Below are 22210 nucleotides of genomic sequence, written 5' to 3'. Positions count from 1 at the left end.
GACATAGAGATAAAATCCTTGCTAACATCATGCTTTATGATTAAGCCATTCATCTTCTGCCTACCAGAGGCTAGATCCATCAGCCTGTAAGGTCTCTGAAAGCAATGATTGGGGTCTTCATTCATCTGTGTTCCTAGGGGCAAACCTTGCCCAGCACACAAAAGTGTTTGTGTGTGGCTCATTAAATGTTAGTTGAATCTACTTGAAATCAAATATCATGGAGAAGGCCACATTCCTCTCTATTTGTAGAAGGATATCAACTTTTCCTTATGCATTCTCTCATTCAAAGAACGTTTATTTAACACCCACTGGATGCCAGGTGTTGGGCTAGGTGTGCTATTTCAGGGGGGTGAAAGAGGGCCCCTGCTCTCAAGAAACTAAGTCAAGGTGGGGAGACAAGCAAGTAACCAAATAATTATAATACTCGGTGACAGGAACTATTGATAGTGCCATGAAGACATCTAATCCTGGAAAGTAAACTGATCTGTCCGGGAGAGTAGGGGAGCTGACTCCTGAAGGATGACTAAGAGGATGTCTACAGCTAAAAGTGGGACACTGCAATTTCAGGCTGAAGGAACAGCACGTACAAAAGCATGAGGGGGAGAGCACTGAAAGGGGTCGAGGGACTGCAAAGGCTTTGGTTCAGGCAGAGTCCCGGGTTTATGTGGGGAAATGAGGCTGGAGAGGCAGAGAGAGGCCAGGGCCAGTTAAAAAGCTCAGATCCTGTCCTGTGGTGGCAGGAGCTACCAAAGGAATGTGGGCAGAATAAGAACAAGTATACCAGCTTATCAATCCATCATCCTACAGTAATTTTTCTAAATTATATCCTCCATGTCTCTCTTCAGTATTTCCCTTCTGACTGACTTGCCTTCTTATTTAATGAAAGGGCTTCTGGCTCTTTTGTATAATTACCTTGTACTTCTGAAGAAGATTTTTAACTTGAGTTGCAGAACTCAGTGAATGCTCGGAACCTTCATCTGCAGTTTGATGTTCCACATTGTTCATCCAGTTAATCATTTCTGTGATTGCTTTACGAGACGGCAATTTCTCCATCTGAAGCTGCAAAAACAGAATGATTTCCATTTAATTACCTGCAGTTAACAAAATGAATCAGGGCATCACTAAAGATGATATCTGGTTTGATAAAAGGTCTTGCTACATAATTATGCAGGTTACTCACAAAAACAAACCCAGCATTCAAGCTTAGAAAAAGTGACCCCAAAACAATGACAATGACCTTCACATAAACTAACACAGTGGTGCAGATAAACTGGGAAATAAAGTAATTAAGCCTGATTTCTCTTAAGAAAGATCCCATTGGAGGAGAGTCCAGTAATTAAGACCTACATTCAGTGGTGCCAGAGAAAAATAGGTGGTGTCAATGAAAATTATTGAGTCAGAGAAATAATTTTAGAAGAGTTGCAAGCTAACAAGTGAATGCTAATTCGAATGCTGGGTCTTTAAATACTCACCTGGTGAAGTTTTTCTTGAATGTCTGGAAGTTGAGTGATGAGCACTGTCCACTTTTGTTCAAACTGTGCTAAAGAAGCTCTCAGTGCAGCTGTATCAGCTTCTTTCAGGTGGAGAAGCTGGTTCCCAGTACTTAGAACTGCAGTCTTCAAGGAGGACTTTTCATCAAGTTCCTTTGAAAACTCCTAAAAGGAAACAGTTTTAAAATTTAGAAACTTTTCAAAGTTAAATATGGCATGGAGTAACAAAGGGTCAGAATACTCAATTCAATTCAAATAGTAAATATTTATATGTGTATTTGTGTACATGTATACATGCTCATATTTGTGCACAAACACACACACATTTTTCCTATGAAGTGTCAGGCACTGTTCCAGGCATTGGATATATGAGGGGGAACAAAAGAGATGGAATTCCTGCCCCCTGAATGGCTTATCATCTGGTAGATCAATATTTTTAAAAATAGACAAGTCATCATTTCAACTTTATAAAAAGAAACTATAGAACAAAACACAAAGTTCATATTAAATGAACTAAATGCAACAAAATTTTAACTAAAATATTTGAAATCTTCACTGTGTACTTACAGGTTGTTTAGGTATATTTTAAAATATTTTACATTTTAATATCAAAGTGAGAAATCATAGCTACAAAATATGAGAGAAGAGAAAAGTGGAGAGAAAAGAAGCACTAGGGGAAAAGACAAAAAGGTTTCAAAAGTATAATTTATATTACAAAAGTTAACACTTTCTTTTCTTCAAAAAAAATCAGTATAATAGAACAATAGCATTTCAGTAGAAAATCAATTTTGTACATAACATTTTAAAATCATGTATTTATTAACTAACATTTATGAATTAATTATCCTATGAGGTTTTGGTGGGGAGGGTGGGAATTCTTTTCTGCACTTGTAAAACATGCCCCATGTCAGAGCAAGTTTTAAATTTTTATACACACACACACACACACACACACACATACATACATACTTTAGGGTCAATTAAAAATATACTTTATCATTATTATAAATATATAAATCAACAGTATAAACAAGTAGTTCTAAGTTTGAAGAATGCAGCTGCTATTAGCCCAAGTCTTACTCTTCATCCACGAATGACTATGGAAACTATCACACCAACTCTCATAATTTTCCCCTGATATTTATTCTATTATAACTTACAAAAAAACTGTTTATGTTGCTTCTGATTGTATCCAAGTCCTGAGACACATTGAGGGACTGCTCTTTCCAGTAATTCAGAGTTTGCTGAGAAGATTCCAACCACTTGGTTAACTGATCTGAATCTTTGTTATAACTAACAGGAGCAAAGAGAAAGGAAATTAGAAACAATAAACATCACTCACATATTTTCTTCTGTTTCACTACATGTCTTCCTGTGTTGTCCAGCTCTCTTATTCAGGAAAATCATGATTTTAAGGACTATACCTCATTTCATCCTGGGCCCCAAATCTGATGCTCTTGGCATCTTCTATGATTATTATGACTAATCAAGAACAAAGAGGCATTTTCAAGTCTAAAATAGTCTTTAAAAAATTTATTACAGCTACACAAAAGTAAACTCATCGGTAAAGACAATGATTATTTTTATTCATCAAATGTCCTCCATAGATTTGTGTGTAGTAAAAATATAATCAGCATTTGTATAAGTTGTATAACAGCAAACTGCTGTTGGCTGCCTACCAACATATTTATTTGATGTGATGAAAATATGCAAGCAAAATGCTGTCCCTCTTGTAACTTCTAAATGTCTTTAGGTTAAGACAGCTCCCCTAAGAGGCAGGGAAGAGAATGAGGTTTAAATGTTCTGTTTTCTGCCTCCCTCAAGGAATTCAAGTTTTGATCAGCTAAAGCAAAAAAATTATCTGAAGAACTCCAAAGACTTTTCAAACTATTGTTAACTAACATTATTTTTTAAATTTAAAAATATTTTTGTTAGAGTGAAAGAAAGAGCAACATCATAATATAAAGGTAACGTGTATAATTTTATAACATAATTTCTATTTTCCATGGAACTCACTACCAATTATCCTGAGTCTTACACACCAACAACAGAGACTTTAGATCCCATTTAGCCAGGAAGAGGGACCCAACTGCTTTAGACTGTCAAAAACCATGCAACGGGAGGACCGCATGTAAACTCTGATCGGCAGCAGGATCCCTCTGAGGTCTTTTTCCACAGCAAAATCTGATGCCAATCAATCCCTAAGAAAACATACCTGAGCAGATGCTTGAGAAGCGTCTGTAGTCTGTGTAGCTCGTGATCAATTTTTCTGTTCAGGGACAACCACTGCTCTTCCAGTTTGGCAATCTGGCCCTCGAGTTCAGGACAGCTCACAGATGCCACCAGCTGTTTACCTTCATTCAGAGTCTGGTAAAGCCGGGCATGCTTTTCATCAATGTTTCTTTTTATTTGCTAGTAAAAATAAAGTCACAGAACAAATTACTTACAAATGAAACCAGCCAATCAGTTTATGAATACTTCATGAAAAATCTACAGTAGAGGCTACTGAAGAAACAGCAACACTTTCCTAACCCTCAAGAATTGTAGTCTGGCTGGACAAATAGGATTTATGAATTATTAATTATCTTTCAGGGTGAAATTGTCCAACCAGTGCATTTCTATGGCACAGACTAATACATGCAACAGAAAATGAGAATTTACAGATTTAGATCTGACAGTTAATTCCTCCATCTAGAAACAAAAAAGGTGGCAGTCTACAGGGCCCATTTAACTTGCAGACAGGGTTTGTGTGACTGGAAGATTATTCTGAAAAATCAGGAAGTTTTACATAGAAATCAGGATTTCCTGTGACTCGGGGAAAATGGGACGATCTAGAGAGCGGGGTCTGCATCTGCATGTGGTGACTGGCAGGAACCGTGCAGGAACAGCCTGCTCTCCTAGGTTCTCCTCCACCGCAGTCCCCACCAGCCCTCCAACCGTCCACCCAATCATCATCCCTTATTTCCCATCTTTTGCCTGGCCCCTAGAAGGATTTTATATTGCAACTTAGGTATGAAGGGGATCAATAGGAAAATATTTCTTCATCATCCTTTAGACCCAAATAGTAGGGGAAAACTCATTTTGAGAAACTTCTGGATATAAAGAGTCAGGAAAGAGAAGGAAAGAGAACTTTAGAAGAATTAATTAAAACAGCACATTGCTAATCCAACTTCATGAAAAGCAAAAGAAAATTCTTCAAAACTGCAAATACCATGACCCCCCCACCCCCGGAAGAGGGCTCTGTCGAAAGGCAATTATCTTCTGCAGTTGGGCTCAGCTAATGACATGTATCCTGACAGTTATTTAAGTTTAATCTTGAGAAATAAATTATGATCAAAACAGAACATGTGCGATTTTCCAATTAACTTAAGTCTTTTTAAAAATTACTAAAAAAATTCTAACTCCATCTTCTAGTTGCAACTCCCTCTCGAGTCGGCTCTGAAAAGTTTTAATTTCCCAATTTTATACACAGGATGTCAGACTACATTGGTCCCTTGGCCCGTGAGGTGCTAACCGGCATTGGAACATGGCTTGTTCAACTCCAGATGTCACACAACTGACCAACTACGTTCCCTGGCCCACAGATGTCCACCGGTCAATATACACACAGAGCTCTCCATGATGCAGAAGAGTAATAACAATCTAGAGAATGCGCCAAGTGAGATGGGCTTCACTAGATACCTGTCTTCTTTCAGTCTGGCAAATGCATTTAAAAATTCTTAGAACAATTACTTCATTTTTTATAATATTTCAAATTAACAAAATAACTGGCTTTATTTTAAGGTATAGGGCCATTCTTGGGGAAATAATCAGATATGCATCAGGTTGGCTAATACAAACTGCTTCCTAATATAATGATGTTTAAAAGGCTGTTTTCAACTGCATTCTTCTAGCTGTGCAGATGGTACCTTCTGTAGCCCTAGGCTAACAAAGAATTAAACAGCAGTTTCTCGCCCCCAGAGGATTCAGATTTATCTCTGAGTTAGGCTCAATATGAGAAGATGGCAAAGAGGTTAACTGCAGCTTTCAAGACATCTAGAGAGCATAACTACAGCATTCCAGCCTCTGGAAAATGTTCCTTATAGGAGCTAAAATGTCTCTGGGGAATGGTGGGGCCCTGCCAAGTGTTTCATGTTTTCGGTTTCCATCCTGGCTGGTCAGGCAACAAATCTGCTTCTGAGTTTTAAAGTTGATATTTGATAGCAACCTCTGGCTGCACAGCTCAGATTCTGACTACATACATTCCGAAGTTAAAACTAAGTATTTTAAGTTTCTGTTGAGAAGATTTGAAACTTGTTTCTACCTTGTTGGTCATGTTCTCAATGGCACTCGAAAACCAAAAGCTTTATCTTTTCTATGGCATTGAAATTTGAGACACAGATACTTTGATAATAACAATACTGAATGTTATGCACAAAAAAAATGTCAAGTTTGAAGGCTTTTTATATCACTGGTGGCAGGTAACAGATCATTGTCCATCTCATGCGCTATGTCCAGTTAGGGCTTCACTGCAGTCATTATACTCAAAGTATGTTTAGAGGCCCATGTTTTACAAAGTCCTTTCCATACTTTACCTCATTTCCACACCCACTGACATTCACTTCCAGAGACAGGTAGAACCCCAGCTCGATTACCTTCTACAGATAAAGACACTGAGGCTTAGGGATAGAAAGTTGACAAGTGAGAGCCAGGACTCAAAGCAAGTCCTGATCCCACGTGAGACATGGTTATGCTGAGGAGCCCACACGCAAATCTGCAGTTTCCCTGAATATGTCTCATTGTGAGCTGCGTGATGAACGACATTTCATTTCAATTCAAACTGATTCAAAGTCAGGCAATTTAGTCAAAACGCAATAAAAACGCAAAATGTTATAGACCATAACTCTGACGGCTTCAATGGAAGTAAAATACCTGGTAAAATGAAATCCTTTCCACTAATCTTTCTTCTGTCTCTTCCACCAAACTCACAGAGGGCAACGTAGATACAAGAATTTCCAGGTCCTTTTCAAGAGATGCGTAGTTTTCATCAAATTCTTCCCATTTCTAGAGAATCAAGAAGACAAGATCGGGGGGGTCCTTTTCTAGATTAATTTCAGACAATGATGAAATTAATCCTAAACACAAAAATGAACTCTGAGATCATACAAAATTAAAGCACAGATCCCAGGAGTTTCCACGATACAACCTCACCTAGTGAGAGCTCAGTGTCTGGTGGGAAACAATTCCACTTCCACTGCCTTTGTTGAGAAAGTTAAAAAATCCAGTTGGAATTAGCAGTTAATGCTTGTCGCGTCAAATCGAGCAGGGAGTAACAGGACTAGGTGAAAGGGATACTCTCAGGAGACAGCTCTGTGAGGACGCAGAGCTGTGAGAGAGCCTTTCTCTCATTTGTAAAGGAAGGGACTAACTTCTAAAGACTTTTTCAACAGAAGTTCCTGTTAGACTGTTTCCGCCTTCCCTGCTCCAGTCCCCAGTCCACAGAACATGACTCAACAAACATTACCCAACCCGTGACCCTACTGGGCTGCTTGACGCATAATTCCACTGGGTGAGAAGTGCAGGCTTACACTTCGTCAGGGGAGGACTACTGCCTTAGGCTGAGTCTGCCTTGCCCTCGCCCTCTTCGTTTCCATGGAAGCCCACCCGAGGGTCTCAGCACACCATGGAGCTGACTTATGCACAGTACTATCACCTGTTGGAAAATTAACCACCTCACTAACTCTCTTATCTAGTGAAACAGTGGGTCACCTGGCTGTTAGGGGTACTCACTGGGCTCATGAAGTCATTTTTTTAATTAAAAAAATTAAATCAATTAAATTTTAAATAAAAAATTTTAACTTCAAAATTTTATTGATTTATTTACTTATTTGGTGGGGGGAGAGGTAATTAGGTTTTTAACTTATTTATTTATTTAAATGAAGTCACTGGAGATTGAACCAACGACCTGGTGCATGCTAAGCACACACTCTACCACAGAGCTATACTCTCCCCTCCAGAGTCTTATTTTAAAAAATACCATGAATTATTACTATGAATATCAATTTGACACACTAATTTGAAAATTAATTTTATTAGCAAAAATAACACCATATCTTATTATCACATTAAAAGTTGAGTATTTCTTTGCTTTTTATTTATTTCCCTTATGTGTTAACACCCACTGTGTTTAAGAAGTTAAAGGGAAAATTTTTAAATTGAGAAAGCGCTTTATGTAAGCTTAAGTTTTTAATTTGAATCTGGGCAAGACTGTCACAAATCCACATCAGCAACAGATCACCTGGGCTTGCCCTCTTAGGAAAGCAGTTTCGGAAACACTGTTTCATCCAAATGATCTCACTGAAGATCTCGAAGTGCTCTCCATTTTGCTTATCTGCACACACACCTACAAGGATAAAAAGGTGCTGCGCCACCCCTGCCACCCCTAATTGACAAATTAGAAATCTTAGCTAATATTTCATTCGAGGAGTAGCAATCAGAGCTGGAACAGTGTTCCACATCCCTCACTGCTCTGTTTTGACGGGTAACAATACTAGGTGCTTGTTTTTCGATACCTGGAAGTGGTGGTTGAAAATCCAGAATTCCTGTCTTAAGTACAAAGTTTATGTAAGCCACATACCTGCAACAAACTCTGCAGCTTCATTCCACATTGCTGTGACTTTTCTTCTAGTAATTTAACTTCTTTTACTTGTTCTGCCCAAAACGTCTCTTTCTTTTGCAATAAGGAAGGAAGCATTTTGTTGGAGTATGTTTGGATCCACAGCATATCAGCAACAAGCTTCTGGAAAAAAAGCTATGAAATCAAAAGGATTTTAATATTTATTTATTTTTACATTGTGAAAAATCTTAAAAGCCAAGTTATTTCAACACTTCGTATTGTCATATTTGCTTTTTAATCCAAAATCCCAGAACAGCCATGTAGAGTCAAACATATGAGAAAACAAAATAAAAACTGCCTATGTATCCTTGATCTTTGAGCACTAACAGCATTTTAAAAAATCATAAAGAGGCAGGAGGATATAGTTCAAGTGGTAGAATGCATGCTTGGTAAGTACAAGGTCCTGGGTTCAATCCCCGGTACCTACTCTAAAAATAAATAAATAAACCTAATTACCTCCCCCTGCCAAAAAACAAACAAACAAATCATAGAGAAAGAAAAATTATCCTAGGTAATATTTTTCCACATAATAGTCCATATTAAAGGGCATACATTATTTAGTCAGTTTAAATTTCCAGTGAGATTTTCCTAAATCAGTTATTCCAAGTGTTAAGAAACTTTACAAAAAAGTAGACACTGATGTGGCTGATTAGTTTCAAGATGATAAACTGGATGGATAGATGTGTGAGCCCAAGAAACTCACATGCTCAATAGCCAGGGGTTCCTAAACTCTGGTTCTAACGTCTACTCAGTAAAAGGCTAAAGGGAACTTTCTGATGGGGTCTACTGGGATTCCAGCTGGAAAAACTCCTAGAAAAGCACTTTAAGACCTTTAAAGAGGAAGGCTTCCCTTCACATGGTTCTCCATTTATAATCGGCTGCCCCCTCTCATTGTTTGGGGGGGCCTCTTATTAGGCAAATCCCTTCTCCTACTCCTTGAAAAAGGTACACAGAAGGGTTTATAAAAAGCACGTAGCACAGGGCCTGACACACTGCAGATATCAGTTAACATACTTCCTCCTCTTCCTCTCCATCCTTTATACAATATTACCTTTGAATTTTTCTTAGACTAAGGTCTACTTATCAAAAGCCTGGACTTCAGCTTGATGAAGGTAGGAACCATGCCACACATTTTTATTATCAGCACTTAGATGGCTACCTGTTGTCAGTGATCATGAGGTTTTTGTTTAATGAAATGAATGGAAAATGAAAGGATTTATTGTAGCACTGCAATAGATACACCCTTACGTGTTTAAATATTTCTTTTGATCTCAGTTCGTACTAAAGCCTCTCCTAACCTGCTAAATTCAATTCCCTCTATTAAACGCTCTCAAAACACATACTCCAATTTTAATTTTAAATTTGCTTGAATGACTCCTTCACAAATATTTCTCCTCAATCAACTGAGAGCTCCGTAAATGTAAGGAACTATCTCTGTTTTGATTCACAATCATATTCTCAGTTTAGCAGGGTTCCTGGTACACCGTGAGCACTCTAATGGATGTTTGCTAAAGGAATGAAGGAACGATGCACACTTCACCAAGGAAGAAAATGGACACTCTCAGTTCACACTCAGAAAGATGTAGAGTGATGAAAAGGTGATATGAGCTGGTGTCTTACCTTGTGATTTTGTATTTGAGCCTGTAAGGCATTTTTACTTTTAGTCTGGTGTAAGTGGTCATGAGCAAGCTTTTCCTTTCCGACATTCACCAGTTCCACCATGCCTTGCAACAGAGCATCTTGCTGGCTCTCAGTGATAAAAGGGCTGCTGAGTTCTGTGTATCTGGTTCTCAGGATTCCCCATGTACTGTCAAGTACATCCTGAAAAGAAAGAGCAGGTGTGCACAAACATTTTCATCCAGCCATGAAAATAATCCAAATGAAGACTAAATCCAAACTCCCTTGATGGAAGAAAAAAGTCTTACACTTTTTTTTAAACTGAACTATAGTCAGTTTACAACATTGTGTTAATTTCTGGTGTACAGCATATCAATTCAGTTATATATATATATAATATATATAATATATATATATTCTATATTCTAATATATTTGTGTTTATTTATGTTTGTGGACTAAAGAAAGTCTCACTGTTTATAACCATGGTAATTCACTGATTGAATGTCTTCTGCTCAGACATACCTCTAATTTGTAAACCTCTTGTAGTAGAACATAAGGTAAGTGAAGCCTCTCCCCTTCATCTCTTAGTTTTGCCACTCGGCTTTCATAGTTCTGCAGCTCCACTGTATACACATCTGCTTTCTGAAGTGAGAGATGGTACACAAAAGTAAAACCCTTTAATAAATTAGATAAGTATATATATTCATTTAAAAAGAATTACACATTACAGAAAAGAATTGGGGACAAATGAAAGCCCCATTTCTCCTCCCTCCTCTCCAGCTCTCCCCAGAGATCTCAGTTGACAGTTTGTTCCTAACGCATTCCAATCATGTACAAATAGAGGTCTACACACACATCCTTAAATGCGCCAGACTGCACACATCATTGCTCTGCACTTTGCCTTCCTCAAGTATCAGCTCCTCATCAGCTCTTCAAATCAGTACAGACATATCTGGATCCTTTTAAACAGACACATAATATGCCACTGTACAGCTGCACACTACTTTAGAAACAGTCTGCTCTTCATGGATTTTTCAGCTACTTAGAATTTTTAATTCAAGCAGTGCTGCCAGGTCCATCCTTGAATATTTATACACAGATATATCTTTATGCATCTGTTTTATTTCCTTAGGATAAGTGCAAGTCCAGCACCTAGAGCAGTACCTGAACACAGCAGGTCCTCAATACTTGTTGCATAAATGAATGAAGAAAAACCGCTGCTGGATGCAACAGCATTCATGCTTAAAGTTTTGATAATGTAGCCAAATGATTCCTAGAGGTTGGACTAGTCAGCCGTCCTACTAAGACAGTGAGGGTCTCATTCCCCAACACCCTTTTCAAAACTACAGAAACTTATATTCGGGGATGTGGTTCAGAAGCACAGCTTACACCCACAGCTCTTTGGTTCAAGGTTAAGTCAGTTTGAATTATCTTGACTTGATTACCTGAAGCTGCTCATCAATACTCTGGCCACTAATTTCATTCAAAGACTGTTGTAAAGATGTTTTATTCTTAATAAGTTGATCATATAATCGCTTTATTTCATTCTGTATAAAAAGATAAATGCAGAAAACAGTGAGGATCTCATTTAGGCCTTCAGTACCTTTTTAAAAATTTGCTTGTCCTTTAGTTTCTATGCTATCAGACATTTCAAACATGCCAAAGTAGATGAATCCCTGCATTACCACCATCCATCCAGGTTACCTCTAACAACTACTGACTTGTGGCTGGCTGTCTCTCCTCTGCACTCCCCCCTATGCTTTCTTGACCTCCCTTGCCTCTGATTATTTTGAAGCAAATCCCAGCTATCACATTATTTCATCAGTGTATGTTTCAGTATTCATCTTTAAAAGATAAAGATTCCTCTCTTTAAAAATACTACAAATCAATAATAATTTCTTAGTATTAACTGTCCAGGCAGGGTTCACAATTCTCTAATTGCCTATACCTTTTCTCTTTGGTTTATCTGAATTTGGATCTAAATGAGGTCGTGATGGATTAACATGTGTATTAAGTCTCTTATAATCTGCAGGCTCCCCACTCATCTCTCTTTTTTGTGTCTTCCATTTTTGTTGTTAAAGAGGCAGCAGTGGTGGGAAAAAAATGGGTCCTATATTCTGTACAACTTCCCACTGTCTGGACTGGTCTGGCTGCACTCCCACGGTGCTGCTTAACATGATCTTCTCTTGTGTCTATTTCCCTTGGATTCTAGAGGCTTCCTCAGATTCAGGTTTGATTTTATGGGCAAGACTCCTTCCCAGGAGGTGTTGTGTTTCATTTCCTTTTCATTAGACAATTTTTAGTAGCTTCCTAACTAGTCCACCTGCCTCAATTCTCTGCTCCAATCCACATGAGCCATCTGCCGGATGGATCTATCAGAAACGTACACGGACTGTCATTCCTTTGCTCAAAAACCTTAATGGCTCCCTCTTACCTAGAAATCCTTCCAGATGACACCCTTTAAGTGGCCGAATGTAAACCAGGAAAAAAAATATTACTTTAGCTCAGCCTAACAAATTCATACCCGAGACTCTGGAAAGGACCTGCTTTCAAACGGTCTCCAACCATGAGCAGCTGATCTAACCTAAGGACCTTCACAGAAACAATGTTTCACCGCTTTCCTTAGCAATACCCATTTGTGAATGCCACCGAAAATAGGAATGAACGGAAGTTAGAGGTCCATGCTGTAACCTAAAGCAGTGCCAGAGTAGGAGGAGCGCCCAGACTCGTACCTGATAACTGCGGTTATAGTCGAGGCCAGCTTTCAGGGACTTGCTTTTAGAGGCAGCTGTAGCCTGAGTGTGCTCCAAGTAGACCTGGAGGTTATCAAAACAGTCAAGGAACAGGCTGGGGTTCTTGCCAGGCCAACTCATGGCTTTCAAAAGATCATGCTTCTTGTCACTCATAGCTAAGTAAAGTTTTTTCAACTCAAGAGCCAGTGTCTGCAAAGTGGGGAAGAACACAGTCAATGAGTTCTGACCTTAAGAGGCGTCAGCTCTGACTTAACACATGGGCTGCCTGTGGTAACTGCCAACACATGGGCTTGACGGACGCTCCCTACCTCGTAGTGCACCTGCTGGGCACCGACATCCCCTCGGAAGAGCCCAGGTGTCTGCAGCATCTCCTCCATGCTGCCGAGGCACTGACTGAGAGTCAGAAATAGATCAAATAATTTTTTATCCAAATTTGTGTATGTTTCTTCTGACACATTTTCCTAAATCAAGAGGAGAAAAGGAAAAATAAAAATCACTAAGATTCCTTGCCTTCCTAAGCTGACATTTCCCCTGGTTTTCATTATAGTTTACAATTTATGTTATGATTGTTGTAATAATTTGTTGTTTCAAATACACTGTGAACTAGGTAGTTTAATAAAGAAAATTAAGGTGTTAATGCTGAGAGAAACAAGTTAAAGAAACTCAGTGTTGGGTAGTGAGTTGGCTATTGAATGAAATCAAAAGGTAAATCAAAAGATGAAGGACTCCCTTAGTTGGGCCATCCAGGTGGAAGTGCGGTCCTGGATAAACCATACTATCCTCACTATTCCCTGCCTCCCACATCTTAATGTGGGAGAAAGTGGGTTAATGAAATCAACTATGGCCTGGAGAAGGAAAAGAAGTCAAGAAACTTGAAGGGGTTCATTAGAAGGGGGTGCAATATCTTAAAGATAGGGATGGTACAGCATGGTGACCATAAGTAATTTAAAAACCTGCGAAAGCTACTAATCACCCCAGTTTAGGCTGCTTCCCACCCTCCTCTCTGATGGATACCCAAGATTATCCACATGGTTTCAGTGTTAAGCCTATTCAACACTGGAAACTTTCCCACGACCCCCTCCCACCCTTGCGGTCCGAGAGTACCACAGCAGACAGTACGAATCAATCACAATCCTTGTTTCTGCTAATCCTGGATGTAGGTCAGAAGCCCTTGCACGTGGTATTCTAGGCAACCACTCCCAAGAGTTTATCAGAGTTGGCAAGAGAGATAAATTCTATTTGCAATTCTAGGACTCATTCCATTATATGTCCTATTATTTGTTCAGCAGAGAAAATTAGGACCAATTTACAATATCACATTTCCCTTCATTTTTGTCATTAGAATGAGAAAAATGTACAGCAGCTACCTGTGTCTGAAGATTATCTGCTTCTTGACGCAGGTCTTCAAGTTGGGTGGTGTAAGTTTTCAGTTCATCAGTTGTAGGGTATCTAAAGTTATGCACACTTACACTGGGTAGAATACTCGTATTTGTGGCAACCTACTTGAAAAAGGGACACCCTATTACAAACAGTTTGAGATTCTACTGATGTTACTGTAAAACAGCAAAAATGTCTTAACGTGCTACCTTCCGAGTTACTCTCTTGGTAAGTGTTTTTGTCTATCTTGTCATTTAACACTTGTCATTTATAAGAAAAAAATTAATTAAATTAAAATTAAGTATTTTGGACAGCTTTGAAAATCATGACAGGCTTTACTCAGACACTGGAGGGTCCACTTAGATAACAAAACGAGGGAAAACAAACTGTAATTTGAAAAATAGAGTAAAATCACTAATCTTTCCATTTAGTAGTGATGCTATCCATGTTCTGAGGTTAGCTGTTTCTTTTCCCATTTACTGGTAGACTCCTGGCACTTAGCCAATTCTTAGAATAGAACAGAGTCACTTCCGGGGACAGATCCACATCTTGACTTGTTATTGAAAAGCTAAATAAGTATTGAAAATGAACTGTGACTTCAGAAGGGAGAATGATTCAGTTAATTTCCTTCCTAAATTGGAAAACTAACATGTTAAAAAAAACAGGATGGGGTGGTAGAAGACTCTGCTGAGGTGGGAGGGGGGCAAACCAAGGATGGGTTTCTGTCCTTGGAAGAAGAATGACATCCATGTTACAGTATGTATGTCAAGGAGAAACCAAGGCTAAAGCCCTACTAATGAGTCTGATTCAACTTTAATTGGTCAAATAGGTTCTTGGCAGAATAGAAGAAAACTGAAAAGCTCCCACCAAATTGGGGATTGGGAAACCATCAATAACCTTTGCCTGAGAAGTCTGAGTGCAAAGCTGAAGGCAGAAGCTTGATTGCTGGTAGCAACAGTGCTAATCTGTGCATGGACTCCCTGTTTAGAGAGAAATCCAGCAGTAGCTGGCACAGCATGAATAAAACCGTGTAACGGCATTGATAAGGTATGACAAAGTGTGCTGGGGAGGATACCTATAGACAGGTACCACTGGCACAGGGGCCGGTGGATTCCAAAGTCTTTGGATGAATGATACTCATATAGCACTGTGTCATTTTTAAAGTGTTTTTTTTTTTTAAACATATATTATCCATTCCTTTATTCACAGATACACAGTAACCGAGATTTTATGATGTTCCAGGTACTGTGTCAGGCGCTCAAATGTGAACCAAGAAGACCTGGTCTTTCTTCCCATGCCATCTAGTGCGAAATACAGACAAATAAACAGGCGCATGGCAGAGTAAGAGCTATTCTCAGGGAAGCCCAGGGTGCAAGGGAAGCACAAAGGGGAGAATTTAATGCAGATTGACAGGAAGGTGGAAAGGAGACAGCGAGGTAAGAAAACCCACGTGGCATCTTTGCTTTCTGAAAATAAATTGCTACATAATACAGAACATGCATGTGTGTTTAATGCATGCTTGTTGGACTTTTCAAAGATAAACACGCTTATCAACGCTGTGTGCACATACACACTGACCTGGGGCTGCACAAGCTGAGGGAGAGGGAGCTTTATTTTTGATGAGAGTTCATGATGTAAATATTGCCACTTGTCTCCACTTTGGCCCTGAGGTGACAAGACCGAGTCTGCAGAATCATTTTCAGGGCTAGATGCCTTACTACTTTTAAGGGAAAACAAAAAGTGAAAAGAATAATCAACAAAAACTTTATTAATTCAGACGTTTTCTAAGTGACATTAAAAGAAACACTCTTAATTCTCCCAACCATAAAACTACTGAAAGTTCAATTCTTTAAAAATATTTTACCTCACGGATGATGTCTGAGTTGTCTCTTTATTGTGTTGGCAATACTGGGGCCACATTTTGTGAGCACTGGATTCTATGAATTTGATGAAATCTTTCTGTTCCATTGGGTTTAACTCCAGAACCTATAATTGAGTAAGATTCAAATGGTCCTATCAATCAAGGTTTTCGATTAGTACCCAAGGGTTTCTTCTGTTGAGATCATCTGATTCGGAACCACTTCCTAAATCATCATTTACTATTTCTTTTTCTTGCTTGATTGTTCTTGCTAACTTTTATTTTTCAAAAACCTATTAAAAATATTCACACAATGACCAAGTATCGTTTAATATATACGACTTACATGGAAAGCCACCAGAAGATACTAACACAGTTTACAACAATAAGGAAAGCAGTGCTGCAGTTATAAAGGTAAGCTCATCCTGCAGATATCTGCTTGCTTGGATATAAGATGAGAGTTAGGGAAGTTCAAGTGTCCCCAGCTGTAGCAGATAAAAGCCCCACAGGTCCTGCAGTGAAGGCTCAAACTCAGAGCTACTGCACACCCAGGAACACCCACACATCACGCTTCCTCTTAAGAAAACACTCCAATGGCAGCTCAGTATTTAGTTCAATGGGAAATCCCATACAGAAAGCTTTATTCTTATTCTTGTAACTGTTCAGGGCTGAAATTACCTGTTGCTGCTGGAAATCTTTTTGTCTGCTGAATGGTGGCCTTTCGGTTACAACAGATTCAAATTCAGAAAGGTCATCTGCTTGGAGAACTTTCTGATGCTCTGAAGGTTTCTTTAGAATGGCAGAATGCTGCAAAACATTTTATGATGGCCATCTATTTAAAATGGTAGCCCACTTGATTTCGATTCAAATAATGAGACTCCATAATGGAGAAGCTTTATATGAAGTAGATGACTGGATTTTGTTAATTATGATAACTAAATACTATGATTTAACATACTTGTTTCATAACAACTTCAAAAGCCACTACATCTGATGAAGTGGTCATCTTATCATTTCCTCAATTTAATTCACCCAGTGAATTACTAAAAGAGAGGAAAATCTATTGCCTTTTTTTCCTTGAGAATAAAGTGGAAAAATACCAAAAACAGACACAATATTATGCTTATGAACTCAAATTTCCCCCATGTCTAAAACTTAAGTAGATTTTTTGAAAGAGAGAGAACATATTAGTTTAATAAAAGGAGATCCACACAGCTGGTGTACGTGGAGCCAATCTTCTTTCTCTGACTGTAAGTCCTATAAGTGGAAACCACCATCTCATAAGTACAGATGCAAACCTTACATAGTAAAATCCCACTCATTAGATGCACACTTGCATATATATATATATATATATATATATATATATATATATATATATATATATATATACACACACAAACAGAATGCTTTTAAAAGTCACAAGAACACTTTTAACTGTAAGATACTTCAATCAATATATATAAATATTTGTAAATGAATAACAAAATCACCCTGGAAACGGGTTTTTGTATTTCTGATGTCAAATTTTAATCTTATCTATAAAGGCTTAATTTTCCAGTCAACTGGAGTAACACAATTCCTTTAAAATACATCCTTCTTGTATAAAGAAGGCTTGCTTACACCAGAACTCATTATCAGTAAGAACAACCAACCCAATTCAACCAACACCTTCCCTAACAACAACCTAGGTGGGAAAAACCGCACAGCAAAATGAAAACAGTGACAAAACCCAGCACAACCATCCCTTACAGTTTTAAGAGGCATAATTCTATAGTTGTTTCCTGACCTTCACCCAGAGTTCCCTCCTGATGGGTCTACTGTATGCGTATACGTACATACATGTCTACACACAGCCATATTTTACCTGGTCCTCACTGTATTTCTCCTGAAGCATCATCTGGACTTTTTCTAAATTGCACTTCACAGTTTTTAGTTTCAAGGAAAGTGCTTCAGCCTCCTGATGAGTGGCTCCAGTATCTCCCAGGCCCTGGTCTTTGCAATTTTCTAACAGAGAGGCAACCTTGTGTTCAATCTCTGTTAGCATAGCCTAGAAAATAAAATCATTCAATTGTACATAGTTCTGGTCTTAAACAAGTGTTACACCCCAACATAAGTTAGATTCACTCTCTCTACCTAAGTGTATATAAGAAGTCTCAGAAACACAGGTTGGAAGGGATCTTGAGGGGAAAAAAAAACTACCACATAATTCCTCTGCTTTTTAATAGGAGTACAACCAAACCAATCCCAAATTAAAGATATCACTCTCTAATCTAAAACAAGTGATTCTATATTCACTTTAGAAAACACAGCTGAATGTACCCAGTATAGCTTAGTGGTTAAGAACACAGACGCTGGAACTAGACCCCTGGGTTCAGACCCCAGCCCTCCCACTTAGCAGTGGGGAAAATTGAGGCACTTGACACGTTGCATGAATCTGTTGTCATAGATTCACACACATATGACCTCTAGTCATTTGCAAAATGGGGATAATAATAGAACTTACCTCCTGGGGTCACTTTGAGGAGCTACAGTTAAATCCACGTACTTTGACCAGGGCTTGATACACAGTCTATGTCAACTACCATTATTTTTCCCCCCACCTTCCTGGACTTTTTCCGTTTGAATCCAAGTGTTGAGCAGTAATTTTAAAAGATCTCCATAGAACTCTTTGAAAATTCTTTCCCTGGCTCTTTTCCTTGTTTTTCTCAGGACAAATAAGCTTCCAAAATATCAGAAGACCACAGAAGACATAATTTGTAACCTAAAACACTTAGTCATTGATACAACTGGCCAACTTACACCCAGGTCTAAAAATAAATCAGGAGGATGAAGTAAGTTTCCCAGCAAGTCACCGTCGTTGTAATCCTCCTCAACAGGTCAAGTTCTGTCCTCTCCCGGGGCTGTGGAGCCCCGAGGGTCGTGCCAACTGGCTGGGCACACAAATGTAGCCGCAGCAGTCAGACTCACATTCCAGCACTGTGATGGCTGTGCTAACATCCTGTGTGACTAAGAACAAGTCCAATGCTTTGACAAAAACTTCAGGAAAAACTCTATTCTTAAAACATTTTCAAATAACATCCTTCTAACTTCTCCATCCAAGCAAACTACTTGTATCCTCTAGACTCTTCTAAGCTTAAACAATACGAGCTCATAGATTTTAGATTGGCTGTAAACAAGGCGTACTGTAATTCTGTGCTTCTTCTCCACTTAGCTGTTTTCTGTATACTTTTTCATGTGTCTCATATCTACGCTTTACAATTCCCATTTTAATAGCTGCAAGTTAACACTCCATGGTTCTCTTAACCTCCCTATTGTTAAGCCTTTAAACTGTTTCCAGTTTTTCACTTTTGTACTCAATGCTGCCTTAAATACTTTTCTCCTTCTTGGGTTATTTTCAGAGGTTAAATTTAAAGTAATGGGATAACTAGGTCAAAGCAGATGGACATTTTATCTGATGACAGCTGACTTCTGAAAACTTGGAATCAGACAGACATTAGTGGATCAATTTCTCCAGAGTTTTCCTGGATGACATAATTTTGTCAAGGTAATGTAGGAACAAAACAACAAATGTTTTGATTTGCATGTCTTTAATAATCAAGGCTGAGCATTTTTTCTCAAATATTAAATTACTGAATATAATTTTTTCTTGATGGATCTGTTTGCTCCTTTCAAATTTGAACATTTTTCCTCTGGGAATTTAGCATTTTTACAGACCACTGTAAGGCTTTTTACGTTTCAATATTAAACTATATGTGCCATGGTGTTTTATAAATGAGCCAAGGATAGCCCCTATGTATGGACCCCTATATTGTTTATTTCCTCACTATAGGCGGGACCATTAGCTCATATTTCACTGGTGCCAGACTCAAAACTAGATCCCCATATCTGCTAACCCTGGTTAAGACAAACGGTGTTGCTCTGAAGTCCTCAGCCTTTACTGTCCTTCAGAGTTCTCTGACATCCCCTAGACACACAAGCCTCTTGGGATTCCCTATCTCCTGGAAGTCCCCTCCTCTCTTCCCCTTCTGGGTGGTGGCCCACCCCTCTCCCTTGCCAAAGCCTCTGGAAGGTGCCCTGCCATGAGGGACTCCCAGTCCCTTCTGATTATGCCAAAACTGTGCCCAAATAAAGCTCATTACCCGCTACTGCCACCTTGTGGTCATATCTTTTCCTTGAGCAGCCCCCCAAATCCTTGAGCTCACTACAAGTGGCCAAGGATGGGATTCTGGTGATGATCAAGGAATTGGCCATGGGGTCTATCTAACTAGTCAGCAGGACAGTCAACTGGCAAATGGCTCCTGGACAGCCTTAAATGGCTGGGTTTCAACACTGGAACGCAGCAGTGTCAGGGTAGAACAGCATTGCTCTGTGTGGAATTACACTGTCTTTTCCAGACTCCCCTGCACCACCTCAGCCAGGCCACGTGGCAGTGCCAGTACTGGCGTGAACCCACCCCTTGGGGCTGACTTTTGGGGTGAGAGGTGCTGAGCTGTCCAGCGAAGGAAGTCAGCCTGCTTGCCTGGGTCCCACTAGGCAGGTGCTGGGTGTTGGAAGATTGTGGGTCTGAACAGAAAAAGGGGAGGAGTGCCAGCCTCAGGCCAAAGTGTCTTCCCCAACCCCAGAACGAGCTCTAGTGGGTGGAGCTCCCTGTGGCTCTGGCCAGTGATTTGGGGGTACTCGCAGAGGAAGTCCCTGTCCCTGGGGACCACTGCAAACAAGCCGATCAGGCAGAGACATCAGGCCAAGGCAAGTCTAAGGGGCCTTAGGAGTGGCGCCTTGGCTGTTGTGACACTGGATTATGTTGCTGCAAGGTCAGCAGTCTGGCCCCTCCCTGGAGGGATACAGAGATCCCAAACTGTGGGCTATGCCAGCAACTGTTACTCAGAGTGACTAAAGGCAAGGAAGTTGACATTCCTGTCCCTCCCAAGCAGAGTAGGGGCATTCCTAGTAAAATGACAGCACAGCCCTTTTATGCTGTATCTGCAATCTTGCAAATCAGGGTATTCAGTTTCATTTCTGATGAATGAAAATTCAAAGAACTTAATATCCTGAATAAAGTAGCAGTATTTATTGAGCACTTTATATATACTTTATACAGCAGACACTGACTTATATACTTTATCTCATTTAAATCTTGATCAAGTCTCAGGAGAGAACCTACTGTATGAGGAAAATGAGGTGAGTTTACTCACTCCAGTTCAGTTAATGGGACAGAGCTGGACTGGAGTTCCAGATTCTGAGATCTTACCCATTACTATCTTCCCAAATACTCTGTTCACATAAATCACTTCAAAGAATTATCCTGAGAACAAGAATTTGAGGCCGCAGGGGTCAGAGTAACAGGGAGAATCACACTGTTGCTTTAAGAGAAATTCACCCCGTCTTGGAAGGTGATTGGTGAAGAGGCCGTGAACTCAGCTCCGGCCGCCTTACCTGGCACCCTACCAGTTGCTGTTCCACCACCTGCTGCATGTCTGCGTTTAATGTTTCCGGCTCGAATGCCACGTTGGCCTGGTGCAGCCACAGCTCCAGCTTGGCCACCTGGGTCTTGCAGACATGGAGGACTTCCGCCGGCCCGGGCCTAGGTTTCTCCACTGTGGCCTCAAAAGCTCCTTGCTCGTCAGAAAAGCCCGCAGCTTCAGCCCTGACAGGAGACGTGGCACCCTATGATAAATCCAAAGATAATCCAGCGGTGAAAAGCCAGGAGTTCTAAATGTTTAGATTCGGACTGGCAAAGATCTGTGAACTTACAGTATTTCCCCAGTTAAAAGAAACAAATATATATATGGGCAGAAGAGGTAAGAAAGAAAGAAGAGAAAAATGCACCTCCATGGGCATAGCAATGATCACGTGACCTGGCGCCCCAGGTTTCCAAGCAGCAGATCTGCAGGTACACAGGTACAGGGTTCCTGGGCGCAGAGGACGCAAACGGGCTTGTCGTTCATTAAACGGCCCCAGGAGACAGGTGAGTACAAGCGAGAGGGTGTGCGTGTGGGTGTGTGTCTGAAACAGTTCAGCGAACTGGCTGCTGTTTAAAGTTGCGTGACACATGATTAAGCAATGCTTACATTGCTGTGCGCTCTGTTCAAACAGGAAAAAAAAAAAGATCTTTACACATTGGCTGGAATATAAGGAAATATGCCTCATACTTTTAACTTAACATCTCAAGTAGTTAGATTATAAGATATTTTGGCTTTCTTTCCCCTGATATACATGCTGTTACTTATCTCAACTTCTCCCTACTAAAAATAGCTTTGAGTTACAAGCTTCAGGGGAGTAGTTTGGAAATTTTTCTCCTATTCTTCAGAGAGAATCTCTAAAAATACTTTTCACCTTCTAGATATTCAAATATTATTGAGTTAAGGACTAGATGCTTATAGTACATAGTAAAAAGAAAATATGATGTGTGCCATGTGTACTTTTTTTTTTAACTTAAGTATAGTCAGTTTCAATGT

The 22210-nt window shown here is 39.6% G+C and overlaps 1 protein-coding gene across 9 annotated transcripts in view; it reads right to left on the bottom strand.

The window, feature by feature from the left end:
* The window catches only part of SYNE2 (spectrin repeat containing nuclear envelope protein 2), a 413158-nt gene that overhangs the window by 65847 nt on the left and 325101 nt on the right, over positions 1-22210 (bottom strand). For 8 of the 9 annotated variants that reach the window (XM_064486012.1, XM_064486013.1, XM_064486014.1 and 5 more), the window contains exons 66-82: positions 21189-21419; positions 17620-17802; positions 16431-16559; positions 15759-15880; positions 15473-15614; positions 13885-14016; positions 12826-12978; positions 12497-12706; positions 11210-11311; positions 10287-10406; positions 9766-9966; positions 8107-8280; positions 6402-6533; positions 3706-3902; positions 2651-2783; positions 1473-1655; positions 913-1059 (exon numbers count right to left, since the gene is read on the bottom strand). In XM_064486012.1, coding sequence (XP_064342082.1) covers positions 913-1059; positions 1473-1655; positions 2651-2783; positions 3706-3902; positions 6402-6533; positions 8107-8280; positions 9766-9966; positions 10287-10406; positions 11210-11311; positions 12497-12706; positions 12826-12978; positions 13885-14016; positions 15473-15614; positions 15759-15880; positions 16431-16559; positions 17620-17802; positions 21189-21419 — 2691 coding nt within the window. The remainder of the gene's footprint in view (positions 1-912; positions 1060-1472; positions 1656-2650; positions 2784-3705; positions 3903-6401; positions 6534-8106; positions 8281-9765; positions 9967-10286; positions 10407-11209; positions 11312-12496; positions 12707-12825; positions 12979-13884; positions 14017-15472; positions 15615-15758; positions 15881-16430; positions 16560-17619; positions 17803-21188; positions 21420-22210) is intronic. The other variant, XM_031453843.2, reaches the window with a different exon arrangement.

This window comes from Camelus dromedarius, chromosome 5, assembly GCF_036321535.1.
Source record: "Camelus dromedarius isolate mCamDro1 chromosome 5, mCamDro1.pat, whole genome shotgun sequence".
NCBI lineage: Eukaryota > Metazoa > Chordata > Mammalia > Artiodactyla > Camelidae > Camelus > Camelus dromedarius.
The sequence above is the reverse complement of the archived record's forward strand: the minus strand, read 5'-3'. Positions and strand labels throughout refer to the sequence as shown.